The sequence below is a fragment of the Tiliqua scincoides genome, chromosome 1 (assembly GCF_035046505.1).
Source record: "Tiliqua scincoides isolate rTilSci1 chromosome 1, rTilSci1.hap2, whole genome shotgun sequence".
In the NCBI taxonomy this organism is placed as follows: Eukaryota; Metazoa; Chordata; class Lepidosauria; order Squamata; family Scincidae; genus Tiliqua; species Tiliqua scincoides.
In genome coordinates, this window is record NC_089821.1 from 43,629,606 (window position 1) to 43,653,424 (window position 23,819).

Below are 23,819 nucleotides of genomic sequence, written 5' to 3' on the forward strand. Positions count from 1 at the left end.
TTTCCCTCTCACACTTTTTTTTATCAACTCTACTCAGGTTAAATGATGACATTTGCAAGGGTTTTTTCTCTGTTTCTTATACATGGTACAATTGTTGGACCCACAAAATTGTTGAATTCTTACCATATTAAAAGGGAGCTGAAACTAGTACAGTAGTGGAAAGCAACTGCATCAGACATACCTCTAGATGCCCCAGTTACCTCTGATTAATGAAGTGTGGTGGATGTGCTTCTAAGATGGAGGCAGAGCAGTTGACAAATACGCTGTAAGGAATTTGAATTAGTCCTGTTCTAGCTAAAAGCAATACAGATGTATCCTTGGTGCTTGCCCAAAAATGTGCTGCTATTTTGATTTCTCAAGCCAAGAAGGTACTATTTTACCCAGTACATTCTGCTAAGTGGACATGGTACAGCTTATACGTGTCCAGTGCCTGTCCTTGTCAGCCATGTGGACTGACTGAACCCAGTGTATAACAAAGCAGCATATGGATTTGGATGGGGTGGATTCTGAGCACCTCCCCAGATGGAAAGCTGCCTGGATGAGCATTTTCCTGTTCTTAAAGTGGAAATGTTCTATTTCTCCTGCCTGTGTTCTGTAATGAGGCTGGATAGTCTAGCTATGTGGTTGCAACACCTAGAAGCATGTGTGTTTTACAATGACAGCATGATTAACATTTTCCTTGTTGTAGTTTGCTCTAATATAATGTATGGAAAAAAGTAAGTCAAAATGGTTTCTTTACTTCAGACTTTAAAACATTTCTTTGCTTCAATGTTATTTCAGATTCTGAACACATCAAATGTTTCTCAAGCTGTTACACTGTTTTATGTGGTAAAAAATGAAAGCACAGTCTTAAATGGTACAGAGTCGAGCAACCTTCTTAATCATCTTTCAGCAGAATTGGTAGGCTTCTATCTCACCTACCCACCTTTGACGATTGCTGAAGGTGAGTCTTCAGGAGTATGGAATTCTTCACGTAAGTCTCCCCTGACTCCTGGGTGGGCTTAAAAATGAGGCATGGCTGCAGGCTCCCTCTGCTGGAGTGGTCCCAGCAAGTGACAGCCTCACTCAAGGATTCAGGTTCCCTAACTCAGGGCCTGAGAGCTCTGAGTGGGGAGGGGGTTGCTCCACTCAGCGTCGTCTGCCACTTGGCTAATCTTGTCCCTAAATGGACTATAGGTTGGGTCACCTATGCCATTGGCTTCACCTCCTTTCTTGCCCTTGGGCTGCATTTATGGTTGAAAGCCTCCTCATCAGCCCAAACTCTCTGTGTTGCTCTCAGGGGCTTCACCAAGGCCAACTTTGCAGGCTTTTGGCACTGGCAGCAGCTCCTTTCTTCTGCTAGATAAGTCTACCAGCATTCCCACTGGTACCTAAACATTGCAGAGATTCCCTTCTTCAATATTTCTTCCATAAGGTTCCTCATAAGATCATCAGAAGAGATCTGCTGAATCAGCCCAAAGATCCATCCAGTCTAGCATCCTATAGTGGCCAGGCAGATGCCTAAGAAAAGGCAACAAACTGGAGATGAAAGCATTCCATCTCTTGTTGTTGCTTCCCTGTATCTGGTATTCAGAGGTATACTGCAAGTGAAGGTAGCATATAGCTGTCGATAGACTTGTCCTCCATGGATTTGTCCTGTACAGGTTGAGACTAATTTGCGTGGGTTCCGTTCCAAGCACTCAGGTGGATAAAAAAAAAACGCACTGTAGCAAATCAATTTAAAAAACAAAGTTTCTTTGCTCCAGTGATTGAAAAACAGCCTTGCTGATCTTTTGACTCTAAGATAAGAGTCATTAAGAAGACAATCCATCAGCACTTCACTCAGCCCCTCCCTTCACCAATGCAAAATGATCACCCTTCTTTCACATGCTGGGGGAAGGGAGGGGTCCGCAGGAGAGAGAAGGATTGATGGATTGTTAGCCTGCTGCCCTCTCTCTCTCTCTCTCTCTCTCTCTCTCTCTCTCTCAGGAGGCTGTTGTTAAAGGACTGTTCAGTTTTTAAAACTAATTTTAAAGAGATGCATTTTTCCCCTTCTCCAGGGATCATCACATTCTTTATTTCCAGGGGCCATTCGTGTTGAATCAAATCCGTGTATAAAAATCAGTGTATAAATAGGCTGGACCTGTACTTAAAACAATCTGTGCTATTCTCCGTCAGCACATTTTGTGGTTGAGAATTCTGCAGGTGAATTATGTGCTGCCTCAATGAATCCCAAACTGGTGGGTTGTGACCCACCAGTCAGGGAAGCACTTGTCCCTGTCCCTTTAAGGGGCAGAGGCGGGAAGGCAGCAATGCGATCCCCAGAATCATTCTACTGCCGGGGGTTTACACTTACCTGAGGAAGTGCTGACCTCTGGGGGAGTGTGTGGGGAGCCCTGTAGACACCTCTGTAACAGTTTTTAAAAAGTGATTGAAAACCACTTCCGGTTTTTGATTGAAAACTGGAAGTGGATTTCATTCATTTTTTTTACTGTTATAGAGGCTTAGAGATCCTGGGGATTGTGTTGCTGCCATAGCCTTTCCCCTGCACACACTTACAGTGCTCCCAACTCCTTGTTAATGTAAAGGCTCAGATCAGGATAAAATCCAAGAGAAAAATCTACCCAGATCAGCAGAGTACCCATACAACTATGGTAAACCTACATCAAAATATATATGGACATCAAAATACATTTCACCAAAACTATCATTCACCAAATGCCTTCCTATGGACTATAGCAGTGGTCAAGGATTGTGTTTAAAGCACTTAATAGAGACCCACTTATGAGCTCCCTTATGGCAAGAATACTGCATGTGCTTCCACAAGTGTGATATGAGGAAAATGAAGGGATGAAGGTATGTAAATTACCAAAATAAATTGCTTAAATTAAAATATCAGGTTAAGGTAAAAGGAACTTGGCTGACTTTTAATACTTTTCTTAACCTTAATAACATGTTCCTAGAAAATGAATAGAAGGCCTTATGCTGGATCCTGAAAATGGCACATCTTGTTCCATTCACCCAACAGGGCTTTTATTTCCAGGTTTTGTATTGATATTTTTGATAAATATAGTCCAGGAGCCATGCCAAGTACCAGCCTGCATTTAAAATTTGTGGGAGTTTCAAAAGCACTTTTTGTAATGCTGTGTGGGTGTGTGTGAAGCCATACATTGAAGGAAAGTTGAACATCTTGCTTGGTATGACTAAATTCTCAGGCGTACTTAAAGAATTGAGGGCATAGTGAATGCAAATATGCGTTTTCACAAATAATCTTGCATTCACAAATAATCTGATGAGGATTTTTATTTATTTAATTCAGTCTGGTCTGAAAGTTCGGGATGGGTAAGAGTAATTTGCAGAACTGAAAGATAGGGCCAAATTTCTCTCTCTCTCTCTCACTCTCACACACATGCACACACTCACTCTAGTGGGCCAGCAATGCTCTTTGTGTAGTGGAGGAATAGTTACACACTTATCTGCCACCCATCTAAAGTAATGCGTGATGTAGGCACAGAGTTTCAGTTTCACGATTCTTTCCTCTTTGATTAAGGAGGTGGTCACATCGTATGGTCTTTAGATTATGGACAGCTGTGGGTTTATCTGCTTCTCCATCACACAACTATAAAATAGTTGATGATGGGCCCAATCCTATCCAAAAGTCTAGGGCTGAGGCAGCCATGCCAGTGGGGTGTGTGCTGCATTCTGCTGTGTGTGGGGGGCAGTCATGGAAGCCTCCTCAAGGTAAGGGAATATTTCTTTCCTTACCTCAGAGCTGCATTGTGGCTGCATCAGTGCTGTAAGGATTGGGCCCTTCAAGGTGGGTGAAGTGGCCTTTAATCTCTTTCACTCGCAGGGCTTGCAGCTATGAAGCAGAAAAGTGACTTAGGGAAACAATGAAGGGAAAGCAAACAGGCAGACATAATTTTTAAGATGACTTGCTTTTTGTTTTATGACTTCTGGGTGCATGTACGTATTTCTTCACCTTATGTTTAAAGTGGAAGCATGTAATAGGCAACTAGGCCCATGTCTGCGTTCCTGCAATGTGTTCTGCAGTAGAAGCAGCTTGAGGCTCAGGACAAATAATAGCTCTCCCCGAGGCTGAATTAAACCCCACTGACTGCTATTTGTTCTGTCAAATAACTATGTTTCCAGGACTTGTGTTTAAAAATAACATTCCATCTCCTCCAAAGTCCTTAAATGTGCAGTGCAAAAGCTGATGAGAAAATGTATTGTGAAGCAAATGTTAAATCGCCTTTTTGGAGGAAAAAAAAAGTTCATGATCCTGTTTTCATTTTCTTGCCCTCCCTGATGTGCAGTTACATGAAACATTCCTTTGACGTTTTCTTATAGGAACCACTGTAAATTGGCCTCTTCCTTGGTGATCAAGCAGTTTCTTAGTCCAACCAGAACAATGGGTTGTGATGGATATGTATTCAGGAATTACTGGGCTCAATTTGTAAAATCAGAAATTCTGACTTCAGACTACAGGCTCTGCTCTGCAAATTCTTTTAATCCCAACTGTGTGAGGGACTGGCAGAGGTTAATCCATAGCGGGTAGGAAACCCTTGCTAGTCAGAACTGCTTTTCCTTACGCCTGCTAGCTAATGCCTAGTGTGAGAACCATGAGCACTTGTACTGAAAAGTCTTAATGAGATTTATCTTAGCACACATAGTGGCCTCCCCAAAGAAAGTGGTCTTTGCCTATTAAGTCACTGTGAAGCCATCACAAAGTCTCTGCACTTGTGCTCCCTATTTCTGGCAGCCACTGAAGGCTCACAGCATGATGGATCTGAACTGCATGGTGAGCTATTCCCTAGTCATTGCTGGAGGTGATAGGCAAGGGGGAGGCTGGTTTTGGTGCCATTTCCATGGCAACTGCAGCTCTGTATACTATAATTGTTAAGGCTCAAAGTATGCTAAAGTAGTAATATATATGAGTGTAAGAAAGGTTCTTAGAATCATTGTATTGAACTGAAATTTTTATTGTGGATAGTAGGAGGATGTGGCCTGAATTTTTTTCCCCCTGGTTTTTAGGGTAACCTCATTTTGAGCACCAGGGGTGCAAATTTGACTGTTTTAGGGCTTCAACACCAGTGCTGCTTTTGCCCTTCTGTGCCCCCTCACACTGAAGTTAGAAATCTAATTGTGGCATGTTTTGAAAGGTCAGGGACTAGACTTTGTAATTCACTTTGATTGAAACCTCTCAGCAACAGGTAAAACCTGTAACCATCTGAGGATCATAGCATTGCTTTTAGGACACTGTGGGACTTTCAGGATTCAGGCCTATTAAGTGATATGGTTTTGTTTTCGGCTGGTTATTATTCACATGTAACTCTGTCAGTTGATCATAGGAGAGACTCCGAGGTCAAGGAGGTTTCCCTCCCCTGTTGATCCCCAGAGGACTTCTGTCCAGCTCTTTAGAGAGTCTTCAGTTCAGTACTTCTCTGCTCAGGCTGCAGGAAAGGTCAGCTCCATTTGAAACATAGGGCTCCCTCCCCCCCCCCCTTATCAGCTATTTACAAAGGTACTCAAAAGGCAAGGAGGTACTCTTCCTCTGAGGCTCTCTGGGAGAACTTCTGGCTTCAGCCTCTTACAGGTCTTTACATTTGAGCTAGGTACCTCTCTGCTGAGACTGCAGGGCAGGTGAGCAAGGCTTGCAGCAGCCTGTTCCCATTTAACAATAAGTTTATTTCTCACCAGTATTTACAAGGTATTCAAAAGTCATTCTCCCCCTTCTCTGAGGCCCTGCTCTGCAAGACTTAGTAACATCTAGAGCTGTGTACTCAGTGAAGGGAAAAAAAAGTTTTTTTTTTTCAAATTGAGATTTTCTTGGGATGCTGAGTGCGATTTTTATAAGCATCTCCAAATCAGCATCTCAGACAGAAAGTCATGGGGCTGATGCTGAGGGATTGTGAAGGGTTCTGAAGTTCACCTCTGACTGTTGAAGTGCCTCACATGACTCTGGAAAACTGAATGTACTTCAGTGAAACAGAATTGCAACCAGACAAACCCCAAACCACACCCCATGGAGAAAGAAACAAGGGCAGGTGGTAGGTGTGCACCTCTTTGGCTGACCAAGGTGTGGGTGAGAAGTCTCTTGTCCCCTTCCCCTGAGGATGGTGTTGAGGAGGAGAGATGGGGAAGAGAGATGGCAACATTGCTGTTGGATCTGTCTTGTCTGTCACGATTTAGGCCTGTTCTTTTAGTAACCAATAAGGCTGCAATCCTATAGACATTCCTGGGAGTAAGGATTAAGCCCCATTATTTAGGCCTGTTCTTTCTTGTTGTAGATCAGCAGTTCCCAAAGTCCTATTGAAATTTTGCGACCACACTAAGTGTTTGTGTGGGCGGGGACTGGGACGAGGGGGTTCTCCTTGGCGCTGCGGGAACCCAAAGGCTTGTATCCTTACTTGGGGGTTGTGCTGGCATTGGGGAGGGTCCAGGAGGCTTGCAGCTCTATTTGCATGCATCTCTGCTCTTCGTAATCACTCCAAACTGTAATCAGAGCCCAGTTCTGGTTTTTGCTTGAAAACCAAAAGTGGGCTCTGATCACTGATCAGAGTGATTACAAGCAGTGAGGAGGTGCACAGAGGGGGCTGCAAGCCTCCTGGATCCTCCCCAAAACCAGTGTGACCCCCCAGGTAAGGATACAAGTCCCTGGGTCCCCATTGTGCCATGATTGTTGCAGCACCCATGGGGCACTCATTTCTGGGTCATTCCCCTTAAAGAGGGTTCCTGTGGTGGGTTGCAACCCACCACTTTGGGAAACACTGTTGCAGATAATAATGCTACAACCAAATACAATCATTGGCTCTACTTACCAGTAGGACCTCCTTCTCGGTAGACATGTATAGGAATGTGCTATGAATCCTCTTTTGAACAACTGTCAAGTTCCAAAGTAAGTCAAAGTAACATTCTGTGACAGCTTCCATGCAAGTCAATGGGACTTCTGACCTCTCTAAGTCCCAAAGTACAGGTGGCCCTTGTAATCTGTGGGTTCTCTGTTCCCAGAACCCCTGCAGATACCGAAATCCACAGATGATGGGCAGTCCAGTCCTGAGCAGCCCAGTACATGGGCCTGCAGTGGAGCTGAAAATGGCTGCCGCTGCATCCTGAGCACTACCCAGGCAGCGCCTGCAGCTCCTTGGGAGAAGGGGACTTTTGTCCCCTTCCCCCGGATAAGGTAAGTAGCTCTGCAATGGGGCTACTCGATTCTATGGCAATGCAAGGGTTGGCACATAATCGAGAGCCTCCATGTCAGGTGAAGCTTCACTGGTCCCGCCTTCCCCCGGCACGTGTCCTCGCTGCCCTTAGTGCCCTCAGCTGAGGACTGCAGATGTGCTCAGTCCTCTGAGCACTTCCCTAGGCCTCAGAATGCCTTATACAGGCATAAAAATGTCACTTCTGGTTTCCTCTGAGAAACCAGAAGTCATTTTGTTTTGCCTGAAATGGGCATTCTGAATGTCAGAACACCCTCCTGATGCAACTGGAGTGTTCAGAGGGTCCAGGTGCTCCCCTGTGGGTTTTGAACCTGTGGATGATGAAATCCACGGTTACCAAACCTACAGATAACACTTATATACTAAAAGCAATATGATGTTTTCAGCTATATGGAAACACTTTGTGTTTTTTCTGGTGTCATAAGTCTCTAAGCTGAGGTCACCCAAGAAGGATTCCACAAAAAACCTGGAAGATTTTACTTTTTACTGTCCCTTGGATCTTATTAAGCTCTTGAGGTATTCAGTGTGTGTTGAATCCACAGAGGCTCACCCCCCCCCCCCAATGACAGGCTGCATTTTTGTGTGTGTATTTGTCGACTCAGGGCTTACATAACCACAGAAAGTCCAGAATGAAGACCTCATGGCACTATCTATTGGTTTGCAGAGAGGTTTGATGTGTTATGTTACCCTCTCGTAAAAGAGACATTGTTTCGGTCAGGCATCAGCTGCATTTTGATGAGCCCCAAAAGTCATGTCTTTCTATTGGGCTGTGTTAGTTTTTTCACAGTGTTTGATTTACATGTCAAAAATATCTCTTGAAGGCTGAGCTTTTTTCTTCATCAAATGAATTAACTGTGTGTGTGTATATGCATGGCACATACACACACACGCATGAAAAGAAAAAAGAAAATGTATCTTTATTCATAACTGTTTGTTAACCATCAAATTGATGGTGCATTGAAAGGGCAAGGTAAGCAGGGCAGGATATTGGCTCCACTCCCTGAACTACCAAATTGTCAGCTGCTGCTTCAACCTCAGCAATGACTTCTGTATATAAAATTATGCCGTTTTGCAGTCAATAAAATAGCTTGAAGCTAACAAACTTAAATGCTGTTTGACGTGTTTGCACTCCAAACTATGCACATAAATACAGCTAAGATACCAGACAACAGTATATCAGTGTACCATGACGCATGACTTAAATATTGCACAATGAAGGAAACAAATATTCTAAGATTATTTGACTAGACATTTCTCCATGCTAGAGGAGGAGGTTTTTGCTCCAAAGAACCAAAGTTTAGCCCTTTACTAGAGACTTGTAAATAATAAAGGACAACACAAGTCTGGCCTGGGTTGCATATTCTCTGTGTGCATGCATGTGTAAGCCCCACATGCGTATTAGTAGGGCAGTCTAATGGACAGGGCAAGGTTGTGTTCCCCTAACACAGGAGTGCCCAAACCCTTGCCTGCAGACCATTTGTGGCCCTCGGGAACCCTGAATCTGACCTCCAGGGAGCCCACAGTCTTCAAAGAGCCTCTGGCCCGCTAGAGACTTGTTGGACCCTGCGCTATCCCAGTGCAACGGCCTGACACAAGCTGCAGGCTGAGTTTTCTCTCTGCAGCAAAATAAAGCCTGGCCTCATTTTGTGCCTTGAGCTATCATGAGACCGTCAGGTCTTGCAATAGCTCAAGCTTTAAGCTACCATGAGGTCTCGTGATAGCTCAGGCTTATAAAAGGCCTTGCACAAAGTCTGGCTAGGCTTTCCTTCACTGCCAGTACTGCTTCACAGACGTGAAGCAGCAAGTAGCGGAGAGAGCCCTATACTGTTCCACTGCCTGTGCAACATCACCCCCAGATTCCCGCTCACCACTGCCTCGCACCCCAAGTAGAAGGGCTGGGCGGGATTGTGGGAGCAGCAGGGCGAGCCCTCCACTGTGGCTGCCACCTTGCACTCTCCACAGCTACCGCTTCAGATACTCCGGGGCCGCCCGCATGCTTGCCACCCTTAACCCTTGCCACCCTTAACCCTTGCTCGTCTCAAAACACATCTCTGATTATTCCCAATTGGCATTATTTTAAGCAGCCCCATGTCCCATGTGCATCATTGCCTCTGAACAATTTATATTTCCAAGTGTTTTATTTCTGGGCAAGAAGTGTGTGGTCAGGTATTATGTTAGCCCCTCCCCCTTTTCTCGCTTGGTCTGTATGTTCGGTAAAAGCACATCCCTGAATTTTCCATGCGCATAGTTGTCTCAGTAAAATTCATTCATTCATATAGGTTCCTTCTCTAATGTATTCATTTGTGTAAATTTACTAACATTTTAAATGTAAATTAATTCTTTTTTTCCTGGCCCCTGACACAGTCTCAGAGAGATGATGTGGCCCACCTGCCAAAATGTTTGGGCGCCCCACCCTAACACAAGCAAGGACTATTGTTTTAGCCTGAACTGCCTAGGTTGTTGCTTGGTATTCCTCTGCTTAGAGTTGTAAAAACCAATTCTGGAAACATATGGTTGATGGATGTTTGATTCTTATGGAGTAACTAATTTTCATTTTCTTTATGTTTTTCAAAGCTTTGGAATATCCAAACCTTGATACTTCAGAAACAACTAGAGACTATTGGGTGATTACAGGTAAATGTTTTCATTTATTCAAGATAAATTTTGCACACCATCTTATTAATGATTAATCTTCACTTGTTACAACATGACATAAGAACATGCCTTCTGCTCATTCACCTAGCTCAGGGTGGACAAACTTTCAACTTTAGGGATCCTGGGCCTTTAAAAATTGTACAGAAGAGGGAATTTCTCACAGATGACAATCTGTACCTGTTGAAATTCTCTCTTTCCTACACAATTGTTAAAGGTCTAGGATTCCTAAAGTTAAAAGTCTACCCATCCCTGATTTAGCTCAGTAACGTCAACACTAATTGTCGGTGGCTATCCCTGATTTCAGCAGCAATTTTTCTCTACTTCATAGAGTTGCTTGAAATTGAACCCAGGACCTTCTGCATGCAAAGCAGATGCTCTTCCACTGAGCTACAGCCTCTCCCTTGGTGGCCTTCTTGTTCTCATACTGTTGCCATAGGTCGAGTTCCTCCTTGTTTGCAAATTTTGGGTAGTGGAATGTTCAGTGGCTCATGATTTTTGATGCTTTTGGCTTTGATGCAGTTGCCCCTGAGCCCATGTCCACATTACCTTGGTGAACATTTGTTTACACTGGATTACTGTATACTTCCTAGTCATTTGGTTCGTTGTGAAACATAGAAGCAAACAAGCCTAAAGCTGACTTTCTTTTAAAGTTCTGCTTTTAGTACCATGCACTAAAGGTAGAAGGGTGTGGTAGTGGTGATGATGACGATGATGATGAGTATCTTGGAGTTAAAAGTACAGAACCAAAGTTACTGCTGCAAGAACATAAGAACAGCCCCGCTGGATCAGGCCATAGGCCCGTCTAGTCCAGCTTCCTGTATCTCACAGTGGCCCACCAAATGCCCCAGGGAACACACCAGATAACAAGAGACCTGCATCCTGGTGCCCTCCCTTGCATCTGACATAGCCCATTTCTAAAATCAGGAGGTTGCACATGCACATCATGGCTTGTAACCCGTAATGGATTTTTCCTCCAGAAACTTGTCCAGTCCTCTTTTAAAGGCATCCAGGCCAGATGCTGTCACCACTTCCTGTGGCAAGGAGTTCCACAGACCAACCACATGCTGAGTAAAGAAATATTTTCTTTTCTCTGTCCTAACTCTCCCAACACTCAATTTGAGTGGATGTCCCCTGGTTCTGGTGTTATGTGAGAGTGTAAAGAGCATCTCTCTATCCACTTTATCCTTCCCATGCATAATTTTGTATGTTTCAATCATGTCCCCCCTCAGGTGCCTCTTTTCTAGGCTGAAGAGGCCCAAACACTGTAGCCTTTCCTCATAAGGAAGGTGCCCGAGTCCAGCAATCATCTTAGTTGCTCTCTTTTGCACCTTTTCCATTTTCACTATATCCTTTTTGAGATGTGGCAACCAGAACTGTATACAATACTCCAGGTGTGGCCTTACCATCAATTTGTACAATGGCTTTATAATATTAGCTGTTTTGTTCTCAATACCTTTTCTAATTAACCCAAGCATAGAATTGGCCTTCTTTACTGCCGCCGCACATTGGGTCGACACATTCATCGACCTGTCCACCACCACCCCAAGTTCTCTGTCCTGATCTGTCACAGACAGCTCAGAACCCATTAGCCTATAGGTGAAGTTTTGATTTTTTTGCCCCAATGTGCATGACTTTACACTTACTTACATTGAAACGCATCTGCCATTTTGCTGCCCATTCTACCAGTTTGGAGAGATCCTTCTGGAGCTCCTCACAATCACTTCTGGTCTTCACCACTCGGAAAAGTTTGGTGTCGTCTGCAAACCTATACACCTCACTGCTCAACCCTGACTCCAGGTCATTTATGAACATTTTGAAAAGCACCGGTCCCAGGACGGATCCTTGGGGCACACGCTTTTCACCTCTCTCCATTGTGAAAATTTCCCATTGGCACCCACTCTCTGTTTCCTGGTCTTCAACCAGTTCCCAATCCATGAGAGGACCTGTCCTCTAAATCCCTGACTGTGGAGTTTTTTCAGTAGCCTTTGGTGAGGGTCCGTGTCGAATGCCTTCTGAAAGTCCAGATATATAATGTCCATGGGTTCTCCCGCATCCACATGCCTGTTGACCTTTTCAAAGAATTCTAAAAGGTTTGTGAGGCAAGACTTACTCTTACAGAAGCCAAGCTCATTCTTTCTCAGAAAGGCTTGTTCGTCTATGTGTTTTGAGATTCTATCTTTGATGAGGCATTCCACTGTCTTACCCGGTATAGATGTTAGGCTGACCGGCCTATAGTTTCCCGGGCCCCCCCTCTTTCCCCTTTTAAAGATTGGCGTGACATTTGCTATCCTCCAATCCTCTGGCACCGTGGCTGTTTTGAGGGACAAGTTGCATATTTTAGTCAAGAGATCAGCAACTTCATTCTTTAATTCCTTAATAACTCTTGAGTGGATGCCATCAGGGCCCAATGACTTATTGATCTTTAATTTATCAATTAGGTCTGAATCATCTTCTCTTTTAACCTCTATCTGACTTAATTCCTCGGTCAGGAGGGCAGATTGGGCAGCGGTATCTGCCTGAGGTCTTCTGCCGTGAAGACAGATGTAAGAACTCATTTAATTTTTCTGCCATCTCAAAGTCTTCTTTTATCTCCCCTTCCCCTCCGTCACCATCCAGAGGGCTAACCGCTTCTCTGGACGGTTTCGTGCTTCTAACACATTTGAAGAAGCTTTTATTATTCCCCTTAATGCTGCTGTCCATGTGTTTCTCATAGTCTCTCTTGGCTTCCCATATCACCTTCTTACATTTCTTTTGCCACAGTTTATGTTCCTTTTTATTCTCTTCATTAGGACAAGACTTCCATTTACGGAAGGAAGCTTCCTTGCCCTTTACGGCCTCTCTAACTTGGCTGGTTAGCCATGCGGGCACCCCCCTGGACTTAGTGGAGCCCTTCTTCCTTTGCGGTATACACTTCCGCTGGGCCTCTATTACTGTTGTTTTAAGCAGCCTCCATGCACTCTGGAGAGATTGGACTCTTTTTACCTTCCCTTTCAACCTCCTTCTAACCAGCCTCCTCATTTGAGAGTCCACCCATCGGAAGTTTTTATTTTAAGATTTTATTTTGCCTTTGTGCAAAACTGTGACTGACAGTTCATATATTAACATCAAGGTTTATTGGTATGGGAATGGAAGCTTTCTGGCCCTGCAGCATTCACTGTGCTTTGAGAGCACTGTCTAGCCTGGGATTACCTTCACAGAGAGCACTTCTCAGTCTTCCAGGATAAACAGGAAATCTGTAATGTAGCTTAATTAATTCTATCTTGCCTGCACTTTAACATATGTAGGTCCTAGATTGGGGCGCCCAAACGGCAGCCCTGGGGCCACTTGCGGCCCTTGAGGCTTCTCAGTGCGGCCCTCAGGGAATCTCCAGTCTCCAATGATTCTCTGGCCCTCCGGAGATTTGTTGGAGCCCACACTGGCCCGATGCAACTGCTCTCAGCATGAGGGTGACTGTCTCCTCTCACGTGAGCTGTGGGATGAGGGCTCCCTCCACTGCTTGTTTCATGTCTGTGATGCAGCAATGGCAGCAAAGGAAAGGCCAGCCTTGCTTTGTGCAAGGGCTTTTATCGGCCTTGAGCTATTGCAAGACCTTCATTCATTCATATAAGTTCATCTTTAATATATTCATTTATGTAAACATATGTAAATTTATTCAAATTTTAAATGTAAATTAATTCTTTTTTCCCCGGCCCCTGACAGGGTGTCAGAGAGACAATGTGGCCCTCCTGCCTTTGGACAACCCTGTCCTATATCATTGAACTACAGTGCCAAGCTTGTGGCTTCTTTGACTTTCAGAGGCACAAGTCTATGCTTCCATGACTTCCTATACATATTTCTTTAAATTCTACTCTCTGATTTTCTAGAATCTTTCCCTTCCAGTACTCTGGGCCTCTATGAATTATTCTAGCACTCTCCAGAAACAAACCCCTGAGTGTGTTCCTTCTCTCTTCTTCCTGTCTCATATCGATCTGGCAAGTGTAACTTTGTGAAGATGCTAGACTGGCATTTTTCAACTGGTGGTACATGAGATGTTGTCCAGTGATATGCAAGGGGCCACAGTGCCTGGGGCCATGATGTCACTTCTGGGTTCTGCAAAGAAGTAGCTGCTCCAAGCAAAGCTGAAAGGAATTCACTGTGCCCTGTTCTGCGACTGCTCCAAGTTTAGTCGAGTTGTTGTACCTTATTCTTGTGAGTGCTCACAAGAACAGGATGCATTGACCGCTTCTTGTAGAAGTGACATCACAGCTCAGGTATTTTAGGTATTGTGGTATTTAAGATAATTGCAACATGGAACTGGTACATCAGGAGGTACAGTTTGAAAAACATTGTACTAGACCTAACTCCAAATTTGCCCCATCCTTTTTGGGTAGGTGGTATTTTATCTTCAACTGTTGGCTCAGATTCTGTAATGTGGTAGTGGACTTTGGTTTCCATTTCCTCTCTCATTGTGTGTGGCTACTTGAAGTGAAGTGAAGAACAGTGTTAGGAACTTGTGAAGCTTTCTAACCTAAGGATGCTTCAGGAGTGAGTGAGTGAGTGAGTGAGTGAGTGAGTGAGTGAGAGAGAGAGAGAGAGAGAGAGATTCTGATATTTTACAAGACTTTAAGAGAGACTAGTGGAACAACAACCAGACAGGTTTAAGCTATGGAATGGCAAATATAGGTTAAGTATTATGAGAAAACTCTAACAGTAAGGTAAGAGCAGATCAACTACGAAATAAGCTGTCCTAAAGGGAGGATTGTAGAACTTGCCTCCTTGGCAATTTTCAAAGTCTCACAGCCATTCTGCAGGTATAGGATGATCAAGTCTTATAGGAGGTGGTTAGATTAGCTGACCCAGTTTGTTCCTTCAAGCACCATAACTGTACAATCCCCGGCAGCCCAAGTTATCCTTAATCTGTTGCTAGAGAATTTACCCCTCTGCTCTTGTAGTTATACAAGGAGTCGACATTACATTGCTGGGGGTGAATAACCAGAGTTTTGCAAGACTAATGGAGCAGCGTTTAGCACCGCTATTCATGATGTCTCATCAACAAGGAAGGCGATTTAAAAGAGCTACTACAGTTGGAAGCTACACTGTGCAGGTAATGATTTTTATTTTAAGTATTCCTGTGTTTTTGCCCTCATGTCATGGTCTTTACGTAAAATCATTACATATCATCTAGAGACCATGTGGAGGGTTTCTGTGGGGTGTGTAAATTAGAACAAATGATAGTGATGCATCTTATTTTTATATTAAAGTTTTCGTACCTCAAATCACATTCCACAAGGAATTCTCTTTCCCCTTTCCTATCAAGAATGAGATAGACCAGTAGTTCTCAAACATTTTAGCACTAGGACCCACTTTTTAGAATGACAGTCTGTCCAGGATCCACCAGAAGTGATGTCATAAACCTGGAAGTGATGCCATGACTTAAAGTGATATCATCAAGCAGGAAGTGCGGCCATTGTGATGTCATAACCTGCTGCTTTCCGAAGAATGCAGCATTAAGTTGGGTTATTTCTTAGCCAATTTTCAAAAGCAAAGTGAATCAAAAAGAAAAAAAGCCTATTTATATCCCTGACACAAACAAAATAACCACACAACCATCCCCTTTTCCAGCATCTCATCTTCCAGTATTTTCAATGGTGGCTGTGGTAGGTGCTATGTGACCCACCCGAAATTGGCTTGCGGCCTACCTGTGCATCCCGACCCACAGTTTGAGAAACATCGAGATAGACTGAATGACTGAAAACTTTATACCAGACCCTTAGAAGGTAGTGTATCTTTAGATTTCAGATGGCAAAAAAAAATAGCATTACAGAAATATTCTGAACCTCAAATGATATATGTTAAACCTTTTTCCCCCTGTTGGAACACACAAACAATATGAAATACTTTATGGAAGGCCTTTATTGGCCTTCTCTGCTGCAACCAACTACCATTTTCCCCCCCTGTTTCTCTCCCCTTGGTGAGAGAAAATGAATATGGCCATGTAAAAGAGTTAGGGCTCTGCCTAAGACTGGGTTTGACTGCCGTTCTATTAAGTGCACCATTGTCTATACCAGTGTTTCTCAATCTGAGGGTCGGGACCCACAAGGTGGGTCACAAGCCAATTTCAGGTGGGTCCCCATTCATTTCAATATTTTGTTTTTAATATCTTACTCCTGAGTAAGTGTGGGCAGGATTGCAGCCTATGATTGTTAAAAATGTTCTTGCTTGATGATGTCACTTCTGGTCATGACATCATTTCCGGTGGGTCCTGTCAGATTCTGATTCTAAAAAGTGGGTCCCGGTGCTAAATGTGTGAGAACCACTGGTCTGCACCACAAAGTGTATCTTGGTAGAAGAAACTTCTAGCAGTAAGGTAAGAGCAGGTTGACAATGGAATAAACTGCCTTAAAAGTGGGGGATTGGCCTGAGGCTTTGAGCAGTTTTGCTAGAGAGAAGACAGCCTCCTGAGTTAGGCCAATCCGTGGGGTCTAGACAAGTTCTCATTGAATTAACTTTTTGCCTCTGTACAAATTGTTTTCGTTTTCAATGTTTATATGTACTGTAATTTTTATTGAAAATCTAAATGTAGTTTACCAGTACATTTACATAATAATTTTATCTCTTTGGCACAGAAGAGAGTTTATTAATATTATAAATATAACCCCTTTTCTTTGTGTTTCTCTCTTTCTCTTTTATCTTTAATAAGATGGTAAAAATGCAGCGAATCCCAGGTCCCAAGGAGCCTGCTGAATTGACCTATTATACTTTATATAATGGGAAACCTTTGCTGGGCACAACAGCTGCCAAAATTTTGAGCACTGTTGATTCACAGAGGATGGCCTTGACACTAGGATATGTTGTTCAAGTACAAGCTGATCGTAAGAATCCTTTTCTATACTTTCTCCCTCTTTTACATAATTTATCATTATAATTATTACTGTTTGTTATAAAACATCAAGATGTACCATTTCATAAAGTGGCTTATTCATTACAACATAGCAAGTCTTGTAAATGCTGGTTACCATGATGATGTCTTTAAAAAGATCTAATGTATTTTATTAATATATAAAACATTTTACGAGAGAGCGCGAGAGCGTGCTGATGTTGCATAAAAATTTCTGTTTTCTTTCATGCAGTGACTTTAACCATTTGGCTATGCTGTCTTGGAACTGTTTCTATATATCTGAACAGTGTTAGAAGTCAAACCAGGTTGTGCTCTGGCCAAGGACCCACCAGGTTGAACTGACCCCTAACCCTCAATACTGGTGGCAGAATTAGTGCTCAGTGCTCATTTGTGGGTGGGCACCATTGCAGGCCCACTGTGAATTATTCAAAACACAGTTTAATAAGCCAGTCATGAATTGCTGTTCTGGCTTGTTAACAAACTGTGGATTAAATTTACAGCTTACAGCATTCAGGTGCAATGATAAGCTATGAATTTCTTCTATGTTAAGGAACGGAAATTTCTGCTTCACAAGCATGGGGGCTCATTCTAGCTTGTGAGTCTTCATCACTGAATTCACTGAATTTAACTGGCTAGACGGAAACCTATAGATCACAATTCTTGAAAGAAAGAACCTTCTTTGAAATTGTAAAAATCCCTATTTAATAAGGGATTTAATAAAGCCTGCCTATGTAAACCGCCTTGAATAAAGTCTTGAATAAAGATCAAGAAAGGCGGTATATAAATACCTGTTGTTGTTGTTGTTGTTGTTGTTGTTATTCGACTAGAAACCATGAGTATGGTATAGTTGTATATATTCAGTAGGGTTTTGTTTTTTTTAATTCTTAGCAATCTCATGGAACAGCACTCCATATGCTTATGGAGCAGCATGGTTTGTGTGTGCGTATGGTGCTTTGGAGAGCAATCAAACACTAAAATCCACCCATAATTTGCTTCTTAGTATATATTTGTATCTCCAAAGCAAGTACCTTGTGGAAAAATTCATAAACAGTGGTCAATGTTTGACTCCTTACTGCTTGTATACCTTGCTTGTATGCTGTCTTGCTACCATTTCAATTACATGGATTAGTTTTAGATAAAATAAGAAATTTGTGAGAAATGATTAAAATAGTACTAATTGTCCCCAGTGATTACAACATCTTTTGGCTAGTTCTTGATACTTTTATATTACATTATTGATTTTAATTCTCATTCCAGCTGGAAATAGTTGTCAGTGACCTGTACCCCCTTCCCATTTCTAGTTGCTTAAGTGTTATATTACTAATTGTTCATTCATAAGTGTTACTGTTTGAACATTATGGAAAGAGGCAAGCGTTCAATTAGAACAATATGAGAGCAGGTATATGGAGGGCTGATAACCTCTGCCATAATTGGCAAGATGTACAGCGATTGCTGTACTTGTATCTTGGCTCAACGATCTCCAACACTCTTTCTCTTGATACTGAGCTAAACAGACGCATTGGCAAAGCAGCTACCATGTTTTCCAGATTCGAAAAGAGAGTCTGGTCCAACAAGAAGCTGATGGAACATACCAAGATCCAGGTCTACAGAGCTTGCGTCTTGAGTACACTTCTGTACTGCAGCGAGTCATGGACTCTTCACATACAACAGGAGAAGAAACTGAATGCTTTCCACATGTGCTGCTTCCGATGCATCCTTGGTATCACCTGGCAGGACAAAGTTCCAAACAACACAGTCCTGGAACAAGCTGGAATCCCCAGCGTGTATACACTGCTGAAACAGAGATGCCTGCGTTGGCTTGGTCATGTCGTGAGAATGGGTGATGGTTGGATCCCAAAGAATCTCCTCTATGGAGAACTTGTGCAGGGAAAGCGCCCTATGGTTAGACCACAGCTGCACTACAAGGATATTTGCAAGAGGGATCTGAAAGCCTTAGGAATGAACCTCAACATATGGGAAACTTTGGCCTCTGAGCGTTCTGCTTGGAGGCAGGCTGTGCAGCATGGCCTTTCCCAGTTTGAAGAGACACTTTGCCAACAGACTGAGGCAAAGAGGCAAAGAAGGAAGGCCCATAGCCAGGGAGACAGACCAGGGACACACTACACTTGCTCCCAGTTTGGAAGGGATTGTCATTCCCGAATTGGCCTTTTTAGCCGCACTAGATGCTGTGTCAGAACGACCATTCAGAGCACGATACCATAGTCTTTCGAGACTGAAGGTTGCCAACATATGGAGGGGTGATAACCTCTGCCATAGTTGGCAAGATGTACAGTGATTGCTTATGTAATCTACTTCTCATCATGAATGTAGTGAACTTGAGCTAAGGTTTCTAGTGTAGTAGGAGTGCATTGTGTTTTCAGCCATTTCTTCTCTTTTTTTGCCCATTTTTTTCTGAGTTGGCTCCATTCATTCCAAATGCCCAATAGGATGTATGGAATGAATGTCAGTGATCTGTTTTGGAACTCTCATTTGGTTTTATGTATTTATTTCAATTTGTTTTACATGTAACCTGAAGCTTCTGGCCATCTTGTTCCTCATGGCTGCCATTTAAAATCCATGTTCTCCATGATGCAGTATAGTCATAGGGTAATGTGGTTTTGTTTGTTTGTTTGTTTGTTTGTTTGTTTGTTTGTTTGTTTTAAAGCTTGCTGCCATGAAAAAATGTATGACTTTTTAAAAAAATCTGTATAATGAGAATGCTGCTTCATGGGGAATATGTGTAACCAAATGCCTCCTGTATGAAAGTGGCTATAATGTGAAATTCTTTTGGGGCTCCTTACTGCAAGTAGGAGTGCTGTTTATATTTAGTTTTTATAAAGTAAAAATGAAAGCAAATGTGAAATCAAAAGGAAATACAATAATAAGAAAATAAAATCAGTGGGAAATATGAATAAATTAAAAATGGAAACTCTTTTTAAAAAACCCCTTCATGGCGTCTTCAGTTAAAAAGGTCTTTGAGGCTGGAAGTGACCTCTTCTTGATAACTTTAAGATCTCTGCCTTTCAGAGTGCTCTCAAGATGAGTACACAACATTGGACTATATCAATCAGTACTGTGGCTCCTGTATAAAGCAGCTTCATCTATGTTCTTTCTCTCTCTTGATATGTACAGCTGTTGTGAAAAACCCACCCAACAACCTGTGGATCATTGCAGCTGTGTTGGCTCCCATTGCTGTCGTTACGGTCATCATCATCATCATCACAGCTGTTTTGTGCCGGAAGAACAAAAATGACTTCAAGGCAGACACCATGATGAACCTGCCGCAGAGAGCCAAAGTGAGTGAGTTTTCATCCCAGGCTCAGGAATGTGAATTTGTTTCTGGAAAGGTGTTATTATTTTCATTGCTGCTGAGTTTAGTTGAAGAATATTTAATTGCTCTAAAGTGGAACGCATGGTCTGTCAGGACTCCCTTTCCATTGCTGAATTTATTTCTCCTGGTCTGAGTAGAAAGAATCATACCCCCGTCCCCAGTTTTAAATGTCAGTGTAGCACTTGAAGTGTTACGTCACAACAATCATTCTTCTGTGATACAAGGACATTCTCCTTGGACACATTTTTGCCGAACTGATGAAAACAGTAATCTTTGTTCAAAAAGAGATGAAAGCCATTCTTGTTTCTAGAAATAGGTATATTTAACCCCAAGTGCTTATCTTTTTGGTAAAATGATGGAGATAAATAAGCACAAGTGATCTATGAAGGACCATATCACAATGGCGGAGTTTGTGTTTTGCATGTGGAAGGTCCCATGCTCAATCTTGGCTATGCGTAAAGGATTTCAGGTAGCAGCAGAAAACCTCTGCCTGGGACTCTGAAGATTCATTGCCAGTCATAGTCAACAATACTGGATCAGTGGCCTGATTCAGTATAGTATGAGTTCCTCAGTACAAGTTCTTTAATATGTCTAATCATAATCTGTTCTGTCCTGATTTATCCCAGAATAGCTTCTGGGTGACTGTTTGCTCATGTCTCCTTTGTGTCTTGTTTTTTTGTTTCAGTTGTGAGCTCCTTTGGGACAGAAAATTATTTCATTCTTTTGCTATGTAAACAACTTTGAAAAGCATTTTTGTTAAAAAGCAGTACTGTACATTTGTTTACAGCTGTATGGGTTGAGCAGGTGTTGTGGAGGTGTAGCAGCCAATACAGTCGCAATATATAATACACAACAATCTGCTTTCTGACAAACACTTTATTATTGTGTTTCCTCTTTGTCAGGTGGTCTCAAAAAGTTCACCTATTCAAGTGTCTCACACACACACACTTATGCCCCTCCAGAACTGGCTTCAGACCCTCATTTGAAATCTGGGATTCACATTTCAGATGTTTTGAAATAACTTAATTACTAATTGCTAGTGCCAGTCAGTTGGTGAGGTTTTGCAAAGCCTAAAGAGAGGCTCTCTGTAAAAGAGCAGGTTGGTTGTAGCAGCATAATAGATGTGCTGGAACATCCACCAGTTGGGTCCTGGTGCCAAACAAATTAAGTGGGCTGTGCCATGGCAAAAGAGTAAATAAAGCTTCCTTGTCAATATCAAGCATTGCTTCACAGCTTTATTTCCTGTCTTTCAATCAGAATTGCTAAGTCCTGAAGGAATTAAAACCTGATATTGGCAGAGCCCACAGAAAATCCTCTTCATCTAAAATCCTTTACTGCCAGGCAATGCATCCGTACATGATACGAGAACATTACAGAGCATCCTAAACACAATCCAGACTCCAACTATATCACAAGCACAAAGCAACAGCTAAAAGTTCATAACTCAAGCCTGTGATCTTGGGCTATATATCAAGCCACATGTACAGAGTACATATATACAGCATATTATTGAGGACTGTTTGGAAGACATGTTTTACTGACAGAAACAATGAAACTGGAGATAAAAGATAGTTGGTGAATTCATGGCAGAGAACTCAAGCCCCATGCAAATCAGATCACTCAAGAAAATAAGCCAAGCCAGATAGCTTGCCAAGCCGCAGTTCAAGTATAACTGATGGCTGATGGCAGCCTGAGTCATGAGAACACTGAGCAATTAAATGCGGCCTGGACAAAGTGGCGCATGTTGACCAATGTCCTTTGCAACAAGAAGATCAGCAACCATCTCAAGTTGAAGATCTACCGGACGGTTATCTGGCCGGTTGCACTCTATGGAGCTGAATGCTGGTCAGCGACAAGAGAAGCCGAAAGTCACCTTGGTGTCACAGAGACAAAGATGCAGTGTTGGGTCAGTGGTATCACTTGTTTTACCACATCCACAATGATGACATCTGGGAGCAGTATGATGTTACTCCAATCGCCGACAAGTTGAGAGAAGCCTGTCTTCAATGGTACGGCCACATTCTACGCGCCAGTAGCTATATGCTGGTGAAGAAGGGCCTTCAACTGGATGTCAATGGCAAACAACCAAAGGGCAGATAGAAGGAGAGCTGTCTTGACATGCTGCACAGCAACATGAAAATCACCTGTCTACTCCCAGACCAAGCCGGCAATCAAGAGAAATGGCAACTCTGATCCAAAATAGTGGACCCCACCACCATACAGGACAAATACTGAAGAAGTCAGGAACATGGAGCTGTTTTGTTGTTGTTGTTGTTGTTGTTTTCCCCCCAAAATATGCATATGGTGATGGTATTGGTCATCTGGAAAATACTTCCTTATTGATATTCCCTTCTTTTCTTTCTCTTTCTCATTTACCCACCCTTCATATGCACATAGATACTCACAGTCCTTCCCTGCAGAACTGCTGTTGGCCGGTCATCTTGGGTGGAATTAGCTTGGTTGGTGATTGATAGGGCTGGTGGGGTTGGATGATTGGTTAGGAATCATCTGAACAGGTGACTACCTTAAGAATGGTGTGAGCCAGGCAGCTTTGGGCAATGTAGCATGAACTTGTCTGCTTGTGTACTTTGCTGCCCCAAATAAGCCCAAAATTGTTAGCGTTGTTATTGTCTAATGCTGATACCAGTGAGCAAGCAACAAAACAGCACTAGGCTCTCCTCTTTCCGTCACTAACAGAGGATCTGGGAAGTAAACAAGTCAGCCACTTATAATGCAGTACTGCAGGGGTGCTGAAACCCCGGCCCTCGGGGGCTTCCAATCAGACCCTCAGGGAACCTCCAGTCTCCAATGAGCCTTTGGCTCTCCAGAGGCTTGCTGGAGCCCATACTGGCCCAGTGCAAGTGCTCTTAGACTGTTCGACCTCTCACCTGAGCTGTGGGATGAGGGCTCCCTCCACTACTTGCTGTTTCACATCTGTGATGCAGCAGTGACAGCGAAGGAAAGGCTGGCCTTGCTGCAAGGCCTTTTATAGGCCTTAAGCTGCTGCAAGACCTTCATTCAGTCATATAAGTTCCATCATTCATTTATGTAAATTTATTCAAATTTTAAATGTAAATTAATTTTTTTTCCTGGCCCCTGACACAGTGTCAGAGAGATGATATGGCCCTCCTGCCAAAATGTTTCCACCCCCCTGCAGTAATGATTTGAATGTTCCCCTGATGCAGTTTCTCCATGCAACCACACTGCGCACCTTCTCAGTCTTTCAGGTCCAATTCCAAGTGTATAATTCTCCATATATATACAGAATAAAAAATAAAAGTGTAATGTAATTATGTCCAGAAAACCAGGTGTGTGTGCCTTCCTTGCCCAACTTCTCCCTGCCCTGTTCCACCCTCCTCTGCTGACCTACCTTCATAAGGCTGGACCCTTACCCGATTCCCAGGCGGCCTGGCACAGCTCCAGGCTACTTGGATCTGCGTCAATTCTTTAGGTGGCACAGATCCTAGAAGACCCATTGGGGCTGCTGTGATGTTACCTGAGGCAAGGGGAATGTATTCCCTCATCCCCTGCTATAGAACATAAGAACCGCTCCACTGGATCAGGCCATAGGCTCATCTAGTCCAGCTTCCTGTATCTCACAGCGGCCCACCAAATGCCCCAGGGAGCACACCAGATAACAAGAGACCTCATTCTGGCGCCCTCCCTTGCATCTGGCATTCTGACATAACCCATTTCTAAAATCAGGAGGTTGCACATACACATCATGGCTTGGAACCCATAATGGATTTTTCCTCCA

The 23,819-nt window shown here is 43.0% G+C and overlaps 1 protein-coding gene across 1 annotated transcript in view; it reads left to right on the plus strand.

Moving 5' to 3' along the window:
- The window catches only part of KIAA1549L (KIAA1549 like), a 183,637-nt gene that overhangs the window by 96,508 nt on the left and 63,310 nt on the right, over positions 1–23,819 (plus strand). Inside the window, exons 7-11 of the mRNA XM_066610104.1 lie at positions 781–943; positions 9,774–9,833; positions 14,786–14,937; positions 16,534–16,705; positions 19,864–20,027. Of these exons, the coding sequence (XP_066466201.1) occupies positions 781–943; positions 9,774–9,833; positions 14,786–14,937; positions 16,534–16,705; positions 19,864–20,027 (711 nt within the window). The remainder of the gene's footprint in view (positions 1–780; positions 944–9,773; positions 9,834–14,785; positions 14,938–16,533; positions 16,706–19,863; positions 20,028–23,819) is intronic.